This window comes from Rhinichthys klamathensis, unplaced genomic scaffold, assembly GCF_029890125.1.
Source record: "Rhinichthys klamathensis goyatoka isolate OS25496 unplaced genomic scaffold, OSU_Roscu_1.1 h1tg000289l_1, whole genome shotgun sequence".
Classification (NCBI taxonomy): domain Eukaryota; kingdom Metazoa; phylum Chordata; class Actinopteri; order Cypriniformes; family Leuciscidae; genus Rhinichthys; species Rhinichthys klamathensis.
In genome coordinates, this window is record NW_026606808.1 from 1,097,334 (window position 1) to 1,114,989 (window position 17,656).

The window sequence follows — 17,656 nt, forward strand, 5'->3', positions numbered from 1 at the left end:
GAGAAGCTGCGCTGGCTGAGTCCTCCGGCTGCTCTCGACTCGATCTCGCCATACGTCAGTCACGTGGCGTTCGCGCTGTCTCAAGTCGGACACAATTTCTAACCGGCATGCACTGCTTCGAGTCAGCCAACGATCGGTCTGCGCAGCGCTGGATGAAGTCGAACAATCCTGTTCATTAGCTAGTTCAAGCTGGTCTATAGGTCAATTGCTAGTCCAAAATGGTCTTTATCTCATCAGCTAGTTCAAGCTGGTCTGTAGTTCAATTGCTAGTCTAAATTGGTCTAGGTCAATTGCTAGTCCAAGATGTTCAAGTTGGTCTATGGGTCATTAGCTAATCCAAGCTGGTCTATGGCTTATTGCTAGTTCAAGCTAGTCATTAATTTGTTTCAATTAACTAGTACAGTATTACCCAACCCTCACCAACAGTGCACATTTTGGATGTCTTCCTTTTCTTACCTTTCTATTTCTGGTCTTGGAGTCTCTAATAATGAGCTGATGAATTTAATCAGGTTTGTTTGATTTAAGAAGAGTTCGGAAATGTGTAGTGTTGCTGCGGATTCAGGAACAGGATTGGGAAACACTGAGCCAGTAGTTAGTTTGAGCTTGTAGAACATCTTTGAGAACATGGTGGCTAATAACAAGTAAAGTGCTACAGAAATGAGTTGTAAAATATGGAAACAAATGAGGATTTATGCTCTTCTCTTCCATTGTCCAGAAGACAATGGATTTGTGAATGGGTTTTTGGCGATTGTATTTAGGCTTTAAAATTCATAAAAGTTGTGTTCATTTGTAAAGATTATCTTGATGAACAAAACATGTAAGAACCATAAACTTTTGTCGGTCACGGAGCCTATTATCTGCAATAATCCAAAAGCCAAATGAATCGAGGGAACCAGAGTTGATGCTAACTTCCAGGTTTACGCATAAATGATTTTACGCTACCCAAAATGATCCGTGAAACTGTTCCCACTGCTGCATCATGATGTCCTCGTGGTACCCCAGGGGCGCTATTTGGAGAGCATTCCATCATGCCACCCAGACCGGGGTCCCATGACCTTTCACCTGTGTGGTCCTTCTGAAGGTCAGACCGGTCTTCATTGAATCTTCTCTCATGGCTTAAAAAGGTGTCTGTTTATAATAGACTGATGTGCTCCCAAGACAGCACTAGAGGAACCTGGATCGGTTCATTTGCTACTGTGGTTATTGCTCCTGTAGGACCAAAAGAGGCTCCTCATGTCTCTGACGCGACCCAGTCGGCCATATATCTCATCTGCTCTCAATGAAAGCTTTGCTTATTCCGCCTCCAAAAATAACTTCCTTTAATTGCAGATAGGAAGCCATATCGCAGAGCAGGTTGTTCCTATTTGCAGGGAGCAACAGGGCCACGTCATTAAATCAGGTCTAGAACTGAGAATACTTAATATTCACTGAAGAATGTGCAAAAAATCATTTATTGTGTTATTTAACATGGTTTTATTGCTCTTCCATGTGCTGTTAACCCTTGGATATCTGGCAAGCAGAAATGTGTGTAAATATGATATTGGGTGCTTTTAAAGGTTAGGTCGATGTGTGAAACCATTTATGACCATCTTTGTGTTGCTGACCTTGTGAAAATATACACTTTCATTTTTGAATAAATGGTTTTCTGGGAACTCTGGACTTTTGGCTGACTTCAGTGTGATTTGACAACCACTTCATTCACGTTGATGTGAAATTTGGTCCTTCGTGTTTGTACCTTAATTCTTGCCAGACTTATAGACAAACTATGTATTTTTCACTGAACTTATACATTTATGTTTTGAAAGACTTATTAATATTTCATCTCTTGTACAAATTTTAACTCTGACCAGAGTATAGGTTTTGCATTTTTGTTTCAAGATCCAAATTGTCCTGCCAAGAAACTGGTTTCATTCTGAACTATTTTCACCCATGCAACGGTCAGCCAGCAAAAGAGACATAGATATGAACCCATTGCTTTGACAAATCACAGCTTATAATATATCAGAAACCTGTTGTTCTCGAGAAAGTTGCGAATGTCAGAAAAAGGTTTCTCACGGCCTAGATTAACAAACATTATGGTTGTGTAATTTAGATTAAACGATTTCAACACCAGACAGTTTAAGTCAACAACATTCTGCAGTTTAGTTTCAGCCCTCGAATTTGATTGGCCAAGCAAGCCGCACTTGGCAACAGCAACAGTTTGTATCACTCCGCTTAGTTCAGTCAGGCTGTAAATGGTGATGATTTCTAGTGGGCTTTCTCCAGGTTACATTATTTCTCCAGTAGGCGGCGACAAGTGCAACATTAAGAGAGTTTTTGAATGATTCACTGAATTGATTTGTTCAAAAAAATTTGATTCACTCATAAACGAATCACCACTGCTGAATGTTGATCGGAAACGGGACTGTTTCGTTTGGAACTATTTTCTTTGGCGGACCAAAAATGAATAGCATATCTGGCGATATTGTGTCTAAAAACGTGAGTAGGTAATATGAATTTCTTGTAAACAACACTTTAAGATAATGCTCGTTAATGAACACTTTGTTAAAATACATTTGCGGGGTAAAGTGAGGGACATTTGAGCTCTTAGAAAATGTAAATATTACAATAACTGTGAATTCAAAACATTTATTAATTTAGATGAGAATGTCCTGTAACAGGGTGGACATTTGGCCTTTGCATGTGTGAAGAATTTGGTCAAAATTATTAAAGAGTGATATCCTGAGCTGGACCAATATATTTTTCTTGTAGTGTAACAAACCATTCTTCAGATAAAATTAATAAATCATGGAAATTTTTACTTTTTTTTTTGGAAATTTACCAAGCTGAAATGGCACCGAATAGTAGGAATGACCCGTTTATTGAACTGCTGTATAGAGGCGTGACGTGGTCTTCCGTGTGGCACGATGCATAAACAACAACGCTCTTGCTCGAGTGATATTGCTGAATTAGGCTAGGGGCCTACTGTATGCCTATACCTTTCAACACTCCCGTTTTCCCCGGGTTTCTCCCGTTTTTTAGCCCTATCTCCCGGGCCGGACCCCTCCCGGTTTGTTATTTCTCCCGGGAAACTCCGTATTAAATGCATTATATTCACACAATCCACACACCATATACAATTTCAACCCGTTTGTCATCTCAACCTGGCAACCTACCAGTTGCGCAGTCGCGGAAAGCTTAACCCAAAGGATTTTGAAAACCAAATGTTGACAGCTATGGCCTATAGGCTATATATTTATCTATGTTCATTCAAATTGTTGTTGTTAAGTCTTGAGGAAATAAATAGCCTATCCTAAAGCTGCAATAAGAGATGGAAACTGGAGTCACAGACATGATATAGGCTAATGGAGCTTGAAAGGATGCAAAACATAGGCTTGTTGGTAAATATTCTCAAGTTATTCAGTAAAATTAGTTGAACACACACGTAATAAAACGAAAACATAATCATTTATTATAAAAATCAAGCCAAGTCCAAAGGCACCGCAATCTTTTGGGAGTCATTAAGCCAAAATCTGAAGTGATTAATCTTAAATGAAAATTTACTAATGGACATGACGTAACTTTTTCTAAATTCTAAACAAACCCGCACAGACAAACTAAGAAATTATCCTATGAGTAATGAATGAATCCTGTGTTATAGCCATTGAAATTTCCCTTCCAGTGAAAAACCAGAGCTGCTATAACATGGTTGACAAATCATCCCATTAAAATCACATCAATAAAGCGTGTGCCCAAACCCGCATATGAATCAGCGGTCTCACCTTTCTCTCCCTGTTCCATCTTTCTCCGTCTTGTTCCTCTGAACAGCCTGTTTTCAATAGGCCTACTGCAGCAGCTTGACCCTTCACTCCATCCCAGGGTTAAGGAAACAGTTTTCCCGAGTCATGATGGATCTCGGAACATTCCAGATCTGTTTACAGTTACGAACGGCCCATTATGGATGGCGCTTGTTAAACACGAGGGATGTTTGATAGGATGCTATGAACTTTTTGTCCTGCACTAAGACATTTGTCTTTCAGGACGGTGATTCTCCATATTGTTAGCCTCTGATCACTTACGACAGCCTGACCCAAACCAGAAAACTGCAATAGCTCTTTTATTTTCAAGCTAGTAGATTTTCATGTTGTTTCGCTGGCGTAACAAAATGCGTGGACAACATCAGATTTCAGCTTGATGGAGCATGTCCTTGAACAAACTTTTTGGGTGTAATTCATCCTTAGAGTTACACCTGGAAGATGAAAAATGGGTTCAAAAATACCATAGACACTGATAGAGGGACACGAACCATTAGATAGGCAAATGGCTCTTTTAACTATGGAAATGTGCTAAAGGAACATCTTGGCAACTGTATAGCAATGCCTTTGCAACGCATCTACAACACTGTAGCATTGTGGCAGTGAGTTTTGTACAATTAACCTATCATATTTGGTTCTGACAACGTAAAAATCTAATATCCCCGGTTTGAGCCAAACTTTTTGATCCAATCTACAGGATTCGTCCTGATCTTGTAGAATTAATTTGTGTAACACAGAGGTTTTATTTGAATTAGCCTATATCAACTTTCTGTTTCTGTAAAAGACATTAAAAAAGTGAAATAAATATGAACGAAAACTACCGCCAGGAAGCGATACATCAACACCGGAGGTAAGAGATATTCTCAAAAATGACTGACCTGGTTCAGACTTCTGCTTAAACCATTTCACATGTTTTAATAGTCATATGTCATTGTTGAAAGAATACATCAGTATTTTTGTCTAAAAATATCAAACATTTATTTATTATAATATATCCGACCGCACCGACTGAGACCAGAGTTTCTTTCTGTCAAAAATCCTGTCAACTGGTTACCAACATATATTTTTTTATATCTTCTTTTGTGTTCAACAGAAAAAATAAACGTATAAAGGTTTGAAACAACTTGAAGGCGTGTAAATGACGACATTTTCATTTTTGGGTGAACTATCCCTTTAATATCTTATGGAATTTAATTCTTAATTTTTAATAAAAATGTTTTTTTAATCCTAAATTTAATTAAACTAAATATTGTTTATTTAGATGTATTTTTTACTGGCAACTTTTTTTGCAGTGTAATCAGTCCCCCTGTTGCAGTCTATTAGCAAATAGACGAGTTGCTGTGACACTGATTTCCCAGTTTCTGTGTGGTTTGGAGCGGTTCCAAACATTTCCTAAGGATCTTAATTCACTCTTCTGATAACAATTTGCAGAACCCCGAGAACCTTCCAAGAACTTCCTAAATGAAGATCTACAGGCGCATCAGAGGAACTAGCACGCTACAGATAAGTCTTCGTTTGTTTGGCTCACGATTGAACAAATGGACTTGTGTTTGAGGTTGAGGAAATGAAGGTGTCAGTTTCCCTCAGGATCGCGCTGTCACGAGCCCGTTCTCCCGCGCCGAGGAATTACCGTGTGATTGATTCGAGCCCAACGCGCTGCGGTTCCTGTCCGCCCAAAGAGCGAGACCTGTGTGTGCTTCTTATTAGGACAGATTGAGCTGTTCAGACTGAGCCGTGCAGTAAAACATGAGCGAATCTCACTCCCTGGATTACTCCATCTCTCCAGAGACGGGATAACATGGACCGCCGCTGTTTTAGATTGATCTCGAGCTGAGTTTGATGGCCTTTCGTGAATTTAGTCATTGAACCAGAAACTTTTTTTTTTTTTTTCAGAAACATTACCACATAATTATGCAGAACGTCAATGTATTTCGGTAATGAACATCTGGATGTAAAAAACCGGAGGTCTGAAGCTTGATTTTGGTATGCGGCTCTATTTATAACCCAAAACTAAACCCACTCGATTAGCCCACTTGTGTAGCGCATGAGTTCATTATTAGCAGTGTTGAGTTACTTTAAAAAAAGTAATTAATTACTAGCTACTAATTAGGCCTACATCTTCAACAGTGTAATTAGATTAGTAATTTCTCTCTCTTACTAATTACTTTCTATCTAAATCCTATCAGCCTCGACCAGTTAAACAATAAAGGGATAGACACGAGACTGTACTTTTGATTCTTTCAAATAAACAATATACGATTTCATGAATTATTCTTGAAGTGATCAGTGGGAGAAGGGTTACATTAAAACTTAACATTGAATTTTGATGTTAAACCCACACTGTAAAAACATATTTTCATGATTTGATATCGCAACTTTATTCTTTTGTCAAATCAACTTAATTAACGTGGTTCAGATGACATAATATTTTGAGTTTCTATTATTAAACCAATCTCCTTCATTGCATTCACTCATTTTTTTTTATTTCAATTAACTAAAAATTTTACAACCAGTAACTTGCTTTTTAAAATTAAAACCAAGAATATTTTTTTATTATTCACCATTGTGTTATATAGAATTGTCTATACAGTAATTAATGCACTTACTGCAGAAGTAGCTGTAATTAAATTACAGAAATATTAAGAGTAATCCCTCAAGGGAAAAGTAATTCAACTTCAGCAATTAGGTTATTAATTACTCCTGACACTGATAGTATTGCTGATTTATGCGTATTATACAATCCCTGATAACTTTTGAAAGCACATTTTAAACCCGTCCACATAAACCGTTCCCTCTGTTCTCAGTATGAAAGCTTAGTCAGACGAGGAATCAATTTGTGTCATGTGTTTCCAGTTTTACAAGTGTCACTTTTAATGTATTTGTAGACCGTCCTTGGTGCGGAGGACTCGTATCACACTTTCACTACAGATATCATTCACTCAGGTGTTAAAAACGAGTCCAGGGGTCCAGCCTTTCCTCGAGGTCAAACATCTTGAAGAAATGACGAGTGATTTATTCACTAAATGCCAGCTGTATTGATTTCAGCACTCTATTATTTACTGACGGACAATCTCTGATTGACACAAACCAACAGTGGAGTTAAACTGAACCACCTTTTCGTAGGTGTGGTTGTAGATTACATGTCTCAAAGACTTTAAAAAATATGATTAATAAATGTACAAATTTCAGCTCTCAGTCCTTTCCCAGTAATTAGAATCATCATTGATAATCTTAGTAAATATTAATGCATTTGATATGTCACGGTCCTGCAAATGTCTTTTCCAGAAATGCCTGTTTTAGGGTGCAGACGTCTGGCTCTACTGACCCTGAGGCAACATTCACACTGGGGCCTTTTTAATACGACGTTTTTACAATAAAAAAGTTGCATATAGTAACAGTGGGAAACAAAAGAAACGTACATGTTCAGTGCTTATTAGAAAGACCTGATGAAAAGCACATGTTGGACTGTTTGTTTATGGTTCCTAGAGTTTACAGAGGAAAATTCATATAAGGAAATGTGAGGATGAATTTATGTATGTATATAAAAACAATATAGAAATATATATTTAAAAAAATGTGCTTATATATATATATATATATATATTTTTTTTTTACATATATATGTGTGTGACCCTGGATCACAAAAACAAGTCACAAGTCGCACGGGTAAAAGTGTGGCAATAGCCAACAATACATTGTATGGGTCAAAATTATCGATTTTTCTTTTATGCCAAAAATCATTAGGATATTAAGTAAAGATCATGTTTTATAAATTTCCTACCGTAAATATATAAAACATTTATTTTTGTGAGTGAATGCAGCACAATCGCGAACTTTAAAGGCGATTTTCTCAATGTTTTGATTTTTTTGCACTCTCAGATTCCAGAATATTGTATCTCGGCCAAATATTGTCCTGTCCTAACAAAGCTTATTGATTCAGCTTTCATGTGATGTATAAATCTCAATGTCAAAAAATTGTGGTCCAGGGTAAACAGCATATAACTCGGACGAGTGAATAATTGTGGAAGTGTGATCTGTAATACAATGCTCTCTAGACATTCCTTTCATATTGTACTGTTGTGTTTTTATTCATATCGATCAATACAAAATACAAAAATAAATCATTACATTACAAACTCCTTATATTTTTAAAGTGGCTCAAAAACATTACAGCAATTGGGCATTTGAGTCAAAACATGATCAGAAACAATGTGTGTTAGATAAATGTGTTAATATCATGGAAACCATAATCACAGTCATATCTTAATTTTGTGGCTAAAAACAATTCACGATACATATGGAATACATAAAGTAATATTAATTTAGTCTACAAATATCGCTTGCATTCATGCGGTTCAGTTTTGGTCCCTGTTCAACCATACTGACAGCCGTTTAGTGCTGGAGAATATTTACATGTTGGTTGTTCTTGTTGGATCCAAGTCACAACCGGTATGACACACATTCAGGCCACTCCACAGTACAGATCTGAATGCAAATGCTGTTAATAAAGGCCTGAGTCACGGAATGTCGCTCGATACACATGAGCCGAAGTTTTAAGCTGCCTTGGCGTGATTGCATTAACAACACCATGCTTTATACATATAGCATATCTGCTTTAAACTGCATATTTCTTGAATTTCAGTGTATGGCTTTGCTACACACAGGTAGCCGAGAGGAAGGCAGGAAGCTATGATTCTGTTTCCTGTAGTAGCAGCCCTGTGTCAAACGTGTCTCTGTTCCAAAACCTTGCTATCTCTTACTTGCATAGTGCACTGCTAAGTGCACAACACATACTGCCTACTATCTTCTAAGGGTAGGTTCACACAACGATGTACTAAAAATCAAAACGTTTTTCCTTTGCATTAATCGCATAGAGAAAACGATCTCCGTGAAAACGACTAAAAACACTGTATTATTCATGCCAGGCCAGTAGATGGCGATGTCACTTTGTAAAGAAACACTAGACGCCCATAGGCTGAAAATGTTTTCACAAATTCGCATTTTTGTTGTTTACACGGAGACAAAAACATGCGCTTTGAAGCCCGTTTTCAAAAGATTGCTTTCTCAAAACGCCGTTGACGTGTAAATGAACGGCCAAAACGCATAAAATGTTTGACGTTTTTAGTTGAAATTGGTGTCGTGTAAACTGTTATGGAACTTTGTAAGTGACTGATTTGAAACACTCCTCAAAAATGTTAAGCTCACAATTGATTCCAAACAGTTTGGCGTTAGCATGTTGCTAAGCTAATTGCGCAGTTTTTAAGAATACAGGGATCAATAGTCCATTTGTAACTTTTTATTAAATATTGAATTAAATTTGAGAATATTTATGAATTGCTTTTCAAGTCCGCCGCCTTGGATTTTAAATCGAGCTTGTCGCAATGGATTCTGGGATTGCTTCAATTGTGAAATACAACTGATACTGACGTAAATGTAATAAAAGGCCATTTATTTTGTCATTTTTCGCATTGGGCGTCTAGGTAGGCGGCTCATTAGGTTTTGGAACAGAGCTAGCGTTAGCATGCTAGATCATTCATGTGTGCTGTGTGCTTTTAAACACCTAGACTACAGCCAAAGTGAGCTTGAACAGGGGCAGTTTTAACTTTCTGCGTCTTTTTCACTTGCTTGCGTCCCTTATTAATCCCAAACTATCCTAAAGGTTAAACATTCCTATGACACAAATCCACAAACTCTCATTTTTACTGCCCTTTGTGTTGCGGAAAACCTGTAAATATTTCTCTTGCCTTCCCATTCACACGTTCAAGGTCGCGTTCAATCGCTTCATTCACTCATACACACACTCGTGCACCAGTAAAGAGTCACAGCCAGCAGTAGCAGTGCGTCGGGATGGGTGTTTGGTTGTGTTTTGGTGAGCTGCAGGCTGGTTTAGGTGAAGTGCTGTTTGTGCAAGCAGTCCAGAAAGAGGAAGAGTGATCTAAGAGAGCGAGGGAAGAGGATGTGCGCCTCTGTAGAGGTCAGAGATGCACTATGGTCCTCCCCGCACATCCTCGCGTGTTTACTTTGAACGCTTCTTGGACTTCTTTATTCTGAAAGAGAAAGAAAAGTCATATTATCAGAGATGAACAACCACTTGTTTTGTTTTCCACAAAGTTCTACTTTCAAGACGTATACTGTATGTCAATGCTGAAACATTTATTACATTTCTGAGGATGAAACTTTAATTGCAGTCTTTGAACATTGAACTATTCTGTTAATGTATGCAACATGTTTTTTTTTTTATGAATCTAGAACATAGTTTTATCAAAAAGTATTTTGCAAGTAGGTCACTTGGAACAAAAAGTTTTAGATTTATTGAATTAATTTAGATAATTTACAGAATGCCTTAGAGAGCAGACAGTGCTATTTTAGTATTATTCATATTTTTAAATGGGTTTTATTTGTAAATTTGCAAAGTTTTACTAATTTTGTTATGTGCTTTTGTCCTCATTATTAGTTTTGCTATCTTTTTTAGCTTTAACTGATTTTATTTCAGTTTAAGTTATTTTAGTACTTTAACTTAAACTTATTTTATTTCAGTTAGTTGCCAAGGCAAAATTTCATATTTTCAATTTCTTTCTCTGCTCCAGACTGACCCATAATAATCAACACATCAATAGTGTTTTTTTCTCTCTTTTTATGTTTTAATTGCATCAGTTTGGCTCAGTGGCACAATAGGAGGCTGATTATAGTGGTGTAAAAGCTCTCTGCTCTGCCTGTTACCTCATCATTAATCTACAATTAGTGTAATCAATGAACAGGGGTTAAATGCTCAAGGCTCTGTGCTAGAGCCTAATTACCTACTTAGATAAACGTGTAATTTATATAATCTTAAATTACCCAAAAACATTCCACATATGCCATTTAATTGTCAGGAACAACAACTTGTAAATTGCTGCTAAGATTTGTTTTAAAACACTTAATTCTACAGCACCTTTACATTTGCTTTTGATGTAAAGTAAATTGCGTAAATGAACATATTCTGTAAATCCTTCTCACTGCAAATGTAATACAGTTGATTACATACATTACATCAGAACATGTACATTTCATTATTTCTTTTTAATCGGTGTGATTCCATGATAGGTTTTCTTATGTAAAGCATTGTTTTACTTTTTTTTTTACGTTTTATAATTTGTAATTACCTCAAAGGTCATGGCTATTCCAGTTTTGACAATTAGAACGAATCTCCCAAGTTGTATGTACATGAAAATGTTTGTTTTTGAAAACATAGAAAAATCGCATATATCAGTGTCCTGGTTTCCATTACAGATTTGAGCAAAACTTATGCGATATTTCCTAAATGTCGATTAAAAAAAATGTGTGCAATGACAGCGTTTCCATTAACCAATGTTATGTGATTAAAACGTAATTTTTTTCTCGTGCGATAAGTCATTCCAGAAATCATGGCAACGAATGTTGTCTCGCCAGGTGATCTCTTTTGCGAAATATTCCTTTTTCGAATTGGCTGAAAAACCACCTCATGCGAGCGTAAAAACATTTTTGCGATATATGGGAGTTTTTGCAAAATTGATGTGTTTCCATTGGGCGTATTTTCAATTCGCATTTTCAATTTGCGCAATTCGAAGGGTAATGGAAACGCAGCTAGTGTTATGTGTAAAGTTATATCTACACTTTACATACTTTTTTGTATGTAAAGTGTATACACGTAACTTTTTGTTAAATTTATTACTGAGATCAGTAAGAGTACGTTTACACAACAACGATGTACTAAAAACAAAAAAGCTTCCTTTGCATTTTTCTCTGTACAAATGACAACGTAGTCAAAACGATCCCGGTTCAAGCGGATCCGTGAAAAACGACTAAAGACGCTGTATTATTCATGCCAGGCCAGAAGATGGCGATCTCACTTTGTAAAGAAACACTACGAGCCTATTGACTGAACACGTAATACACGTGCGCATGACGACATTTTCACAAATTCCTGTTTTTGTAGTTTACACGGAGACGATAACGTTTTAAAAAAAATGTGCACTTTGAAACCCGTTTTCAAAAGTTAGCATTTTCAGGCTCTCAAAACACCGTTGTTGTGTAAATGAACGACCAAAACATATAAAGAGTTTTCAGTGTATTGTTGAAAACCGTGTCATGGCACCTTAGAATGAACCTTTTGTAGTGTAAGTTTTAAACATAATTTGTTTTTCCGTAGATTTGTTTACATTTTAATTCAAAGTTTTTAAGTCTATAAGGAAACTGACTGTATCTCATCCCATGATTCCCAGTGAACTGTGTAGAAAGAGTTTCTTCTTACTTGTTAATGGCATTCTTTAGATACTGCTGAAGCCATTTGGTCTTGGGGTTGATGCAGACCTCTCTGTTGTTCTTCAGCTTGGCACTGGTAATGAGAGGGAGAAAAGAAGGGATTTGTTTCGAACGAGAGCAAAAGAGAGACTGTACCTTTCTCCCTCTGCGGTTCTACAGTGTGTTTCATCAGATCGTATCAGCTGTCCGTCATGGACTGCATTTCAGCTCCTCTATTCTCCTGTACTGGCAGGAGTCACTGCACTCCATCAGATAACTGGACTGAATTAGAGGCGGTTCGGTTCGTAAGGATAATGTTGTGCTGTCTGGAAGTTCGACATTTTTGATGATTCTGAGGACTTTGACTGAGATTCCCAGAACTGTGCATGTGCATATAGTTTGTCTAAAGTAACATAAATGAATTGATTTCCTCTGAAATTGTCTACACTGATACATTAATGTTAATAATATCTTAATAATTAGCGTTCTTGAAGTAAACAGACTAGGATGATGTGTTTCCAGTTATTAACATCGTAAATCTAGCAACGTTTTTTTTTTACATTTTCATTTTTAAAAGAATGAATCTACATTTATAACACTGTAAATTCTGTTTTATCACCTTGGCATTAATATATAGAAAACTGATTAAAACTGCTGCGTTTTTTCCTATTTTGGAAAGTCATAGAAACGGTATCGTAGATTTTTCTTTCTATCTATCTATCTATCTATCTATCTATCTATCTATCTATCTATCTATCTATCTATCTATCTATCTATCTATCTATCTATCTATCTATCTATCTATCTATCTATCTATCTATCTATCTATCTATCTATCTATCTTACATCCTAGCAATAACTAGGCCTACAGCAATATTTACCTTGATATTTGCACAAAAAAACCTTTCGCATGGAGCCTGTTTTGGTTAATGACAAAGAAAAAGTAAAGTATCTGAAATAACTCGAGCAGAAATCTTTTTGATTGATATCTGACCTCCAAATTTGCTTCGGCCCAGCCGGGAATATCCCCTCAAACGCTTCGTTCACCCACACATGGAGAAAACAACACAAATGACACCCGGACTTCGCACCTCAGTGGCAAAAGGTTGTGTTTGAGAGTTAGCGGCTCACGTTGCCATTCAAATGGCTCCTATTCGTATTGCTTACACCTCACACACACACGGTTCTCTCAATCTGTCTAGACAAATGGAGCCTGTCAGCCCAGATAAAAGATCCGCTTAACCCCAAATCTACACACGAATCCACCCAATCAACCTCCCGATCAGTAAGCTAACTAAAAGTGTAATGCTACCCCTTGTTTGTGTTCCGGCGGGATGTCTTCCATTGAGTTTATCTTGAGAGAGTTTGTTTTATTTGTTTGTTTGTTTGTGATTTGGGTCTCTGAGTTAATCTAGCTAGTCTAAACGATCTTTTGCGCGAGCTTGTCGGTGGTCTGGGGCCGAGCCAGCAGGTAGTAATTACCTCACAGCTAGCTAATGCTAACAACAAAATGAGTGATGTGCGTGTCTAGGGGGGACAGGGTAGGTGGCTGTCTTTCATCTAGGCCAATGAATCCGAAAGGATTTCTAAACAAGATGTGTGGAAAGTGGCAGATTAAAGGTGATTTCCTCCGGCCAAAGTTTGTTCCCCAAATGACCCTTGGCTACATGCTAACCTCTGTAACCCCTGTAACCTTGATCCCCTGTAGCGCTTTGGCTTTTCTGCTGCTGACGGGGTACAAATGGTTCGGTTTAATACATTCCAGACCACTGAAGTAATACCAAATGCTGGTAAAATGAAAAGGACAAGGTCACCCGTAACACAAAGCTAATCATTTTGACCCTTAACAATTATTGTGTCATGAAAACCTGAACGCTCATAATGGACAAAATCACTCTCTCAAATTTTCTCATGTGGTCCTTTTTTGTTACTCTGTTACTGAATAAGAGGACACATTGCTTCTTTCCCACATGGTTTGACTCCTAAAACTGTGGAAATGTGCAACTTTGAGAGCTATTTCTGGAGCTCTTAAAAGGACTATCGTTGGTGTACTTTAATTTAGTTGTGTAAAGCATGACAAATGTGGAAGAGTTTTGCTGTTGTGAGATAGACGGCCGTGGGATGTCGACTCACATGACTTGGAACGGGCAGCTGGGTGTGTGGAGGAACTTAATCTCACGGATGCTCCTCTGCGGGACGGTGTTGAGAGTGGACCGGCACCAACATCTCTCCACCAGACTGATGGGTTTAGCTGTGACGGGATCAGAACAGAAAGTATGGAGTCAGTGCTGGAGAAACATGAAAAATGCCTCTTATATCAAAGAGATTTGAAGTTACAGTTTGTATTGAAGTGATAAATTAATACGCTAATTAATTAATTCAAAAGTTTGGGGTCGGTATGGTGTTTTCGAAAGAAATTAATACTTTTATTCAGCAAGGATGGATTGAATTGATCAAAAGTGACAGTAAAGACATTCATAATGTTACATAATATTTCTATTTTAATAAATGCTGTTCTTTTGAATTTTCTATTCATTTAGGAAACTTGAGACAACATGTTTCACCGTGTCCTCAAAAATATTAAGCAGCACAACTGTTTTCAACATTGATAATAATCATAAATGTTTCTTGAACATTAAATATTAGACTGGTTTCTGAAGGATCATGTGACTCTGAAGACTGGAGTAATGATGCTGAAAATATAGCTTTGCTCACAGGAATAAATTGCATTTTGAAATATATTCAAATAGAAAACCGATATTTTAAATGATAATAATATTTCACAATTTTACTGTATTTCTTGATCATCAAATGCAGCAGAAGAGACTTCTTTCAATAACGTAAGAAATCCCAAATGTTTCAATGGTAGTGTATGAGATCTTCAAAATACAGATATTATATTAGAAACACGTTTTAAAATATTTTAAAATACTTAAGATAATTCCTTGCTTCTCTTCATATTATTTTCATGAATTCATGGAAATATAGCTTAAAACAAATCTTGTGTTTTCAATTTTAAAATTTGATGTACTGATTTGTTCCCCTTGTAAAAAAAAAAAAAAAAGTTTTTTTTTTTACATTGCAACAGATTATCACAATTTTTTTGTAGATGCATACACTAACAAGATGGATAATCTTTTAAAACAACGTTTTTTCAGTTTAAACAGCTGTTTCTAGCTGATCTGAACCTTTAAAATGATTTGACTAAACCTTTGTATTCAGAACTTACAAAGACACAATGAAATCACATATTAGAAACTTCATTTCCAACTAAAGGAATCCATAGTTCATGCTAATGCAATATCATCCTACAGCACAACTCAAATCAGTGAACTCTCGAAAGCATCTTCTGAAAGTGTCCGATCACCTGTGTCCATTAACAAACCCTGATCATTAAAAAGAGATTAGTCTGCATTCTAGTGGCCCTCGTCCATTCACACAGGGGCCGGCCTGGCTTTTCACTCGCCACATTTTTCATCAGGAGCCTTTCTGAGGGTCCTCAACATTAAATACGGCACAATCCCATAATCACACTATGCCACTCCAGGTTTAGTCCTGAATATGTGCATTAAATGAATCTGTTGAAGAACATTCCCTGAATGGTTTCACATCTCCCTGGTTTCCCTTTGCCGAAACGGACCCGGTTATGAGGCAAGTCAAACTCTGAATTCCCACAGATATTCCCGACACTCTCTGTTCCCTTTATCATGTTAAACACCGGCCCATTAAGCCTTGACTAAACACTGCGCCAAGTGAACAGCGCAGGAACTTTTTGCTTACTATTCCCTAATTAGACAGTAATTAATAGAGCTTGCGGATAAGTAAACAGTGCACAGAAACAACAAAGCCAGACCCGCCAAGTTCAGCTGGTTAAACATCTCGCCGAAACCTTCTGTCCTTTTAGATCAGGCCCGCTAACATGTAAAGACATGTACAGCTGAGTGAAGACATGTATGCTAATTTATGCAGGGCATTTTCCAGCTGCAAGGTGATATTAATGGAACCTCTTAATGACCGTTAACTCCTTAATGATCATTAACTGAAAACTATTCTGGAAAACTTGATACAGCAGTTCTGCAATTTATGACTCAAGTAATTAAAACATTTCAGCAGAACATACACAGTAAAAACGTTTACAAAGTTGTAAATAAAACAAAGATTATTGGAGTATGTTTTAGTATTTTTATAAGAAAAAAGATTTCCTGTTTTATTAAATGTTACTTGCCATTTCTTTGTAATTATTGTGAATTTTACAAGCAATTTTCTCAAACAATTCAAAATTGTTTCAAAGTAAATCCTACAGCATTTTCTTCAGAGTTCAATAGGAAAGCTATGAGTTTTTGTTTTGTTTTGTTTATTTTTGTTTAGTTTAGCTTTGTTTTTGTTTACTTTTTAGTTTAGCTTTGTTTTTGTTCAGTTTTTAGTTGTTTTGCTTTGTTTTTCCTTAGTTTTTAGTTTAGTTAAGCTTTGCTTTGTTTTTTAGTATATATTTTATTTTGAGCGATGAATTTAAAATGAATTAATATTACACATTATAAATGTATTTTTGAAAATAACAAAGTACATTTTTAGTCATTTTGAACATATTTATTTTGTTACATTACAATATTACATTGCTTGTTACATTACAATATATTAGTTTATTACAATTATAATGAATACACTAATTTAATTTATTATAAATGTGTTATTCAAAATAAAATACGTTTTTTCTTTATTTTAGCGTAAGATGCCCAGGATGATACACCAGTATCCATCTTACTACACTTAAAAAAATTATATGATCAATAAGTTATGACAACATATGTTTTTACATTGCTTTAACTCATCAAAATAAGTTTTTTTCAACTTTTTTATGTTAAACAAGATTCATTTTTTTAAAGTCAGTAAAATGTAAATTAAGCTGAAATTAATTAAACATCCAAGTTGATTGTACTTAAAAATGTAAGGCAGCAACTTTATTTTACAATGTATTGTTATTTATAGTTAACTGAATTGCAACACAACACTTCAAAGCATCATCTGAGAAGTGAAATGCTGTAAATCTGTAAATGTTAGTCGTAACCCACTTACCGTCAGTCTCTGGGCTCCGTATGGCGAGCGTCAGCAGGGCCACCAGCGCTAGAACTTTGCTATCCATGCCAAGTGTGTGTGTGTGTGTGTGGCTTTTGTCCGTCACAGCTAGCTTCCAGAGCTCAGTGTGGCGTCTCAGAGCTCTGCGAAGTGTTAAGACTAAAGGACCAGAGGGAAACACTCCCCCCTTTCTCAGGAGGAGGGGATGAAGGAGGAGGAGGAGGAGGAGGAGGAGGAGGAGGGAGGGGGGCTGGACCCTCTCCTCCGACAGCCACCTTCTCCAGCGAACGGCCAAAAAATGTTCTGGCAAAGATTCAGCAGTGACAGTCTGACTCAGACTCTCTCTCTCTTGTTTCTATCTTCCTCTGCATCTTTTTATTCTTCTCAGTGGAGCGGAGAAAGCAGAGGCCCTGCTGTTATCTCAGTATTGTTGTTTTTCAATGCTTCGATTTGTTATTGTTTGTTTCATGTCATGTTTTTCTGGTAGTCGACTTTCACTAACTGGCGCTGCTGTGTTTCCTGGCTCTCAG

At 36.8% G+C, this 17,656-nt stretch overlaps 1 protein-coding gene across 1 annotated transcript; it reads right to left on the reverse strand.

Moving 5' to 3' along the window:
• Positions 1-8,863: 8,863 nt before the first annotated feature.
• Positions 8,864-17,275, reverse strand: cxcl12b (chemokine (C-X-C motif) ligand 12b (stromal cell-derived factor 1)). Its single transcript, XM_056269797.1, has 4 exons — positions 17,127-17,275; positions 14,187-14,304; positions 12,064-12,147; positions 8,864-9,841 (listed from the first exon to the last, which is right to left on the reverse strand). Exons 1-4 carry the CDS (start codon positions 17,191-17,193, stop codon positions 9,811-9,813), a joined length of 300 nt encoding a protein of 99 aa, XP_056125772.1. The 5' UTR covers positions 17,194-17,275; the 3' UTR covers positions 8,864-9,810.
• Positions 17,276-17,656: the final 381 nt, after the last annotated feature.

Bases quoted from the DNA above. Each gene is read 5' to 3' on its own strand.
- cxcl12b (XM_056269797.1), bottom strand. From the start codon at position 17,193: ATGGATAGCAAAGTTCTAGCGCTGGTGGCCCTGCTGACGCTCGCCATA. The intron at 14,305-17,126 runs GTAAGTGGGTTA...ATCCCGTCACAG, and splicing joins ACGGAGCCCAGAGACTGACG to CTAAACCCATCAGTCTGGTG. The intron at 9,842-12,063 runs GTAAGAAGAAAC...TTTCTCTTTCAG, and splicing joins CTAAAGAATGCCATTAACAA to AATAAAGAAGTCCAAGAAGC.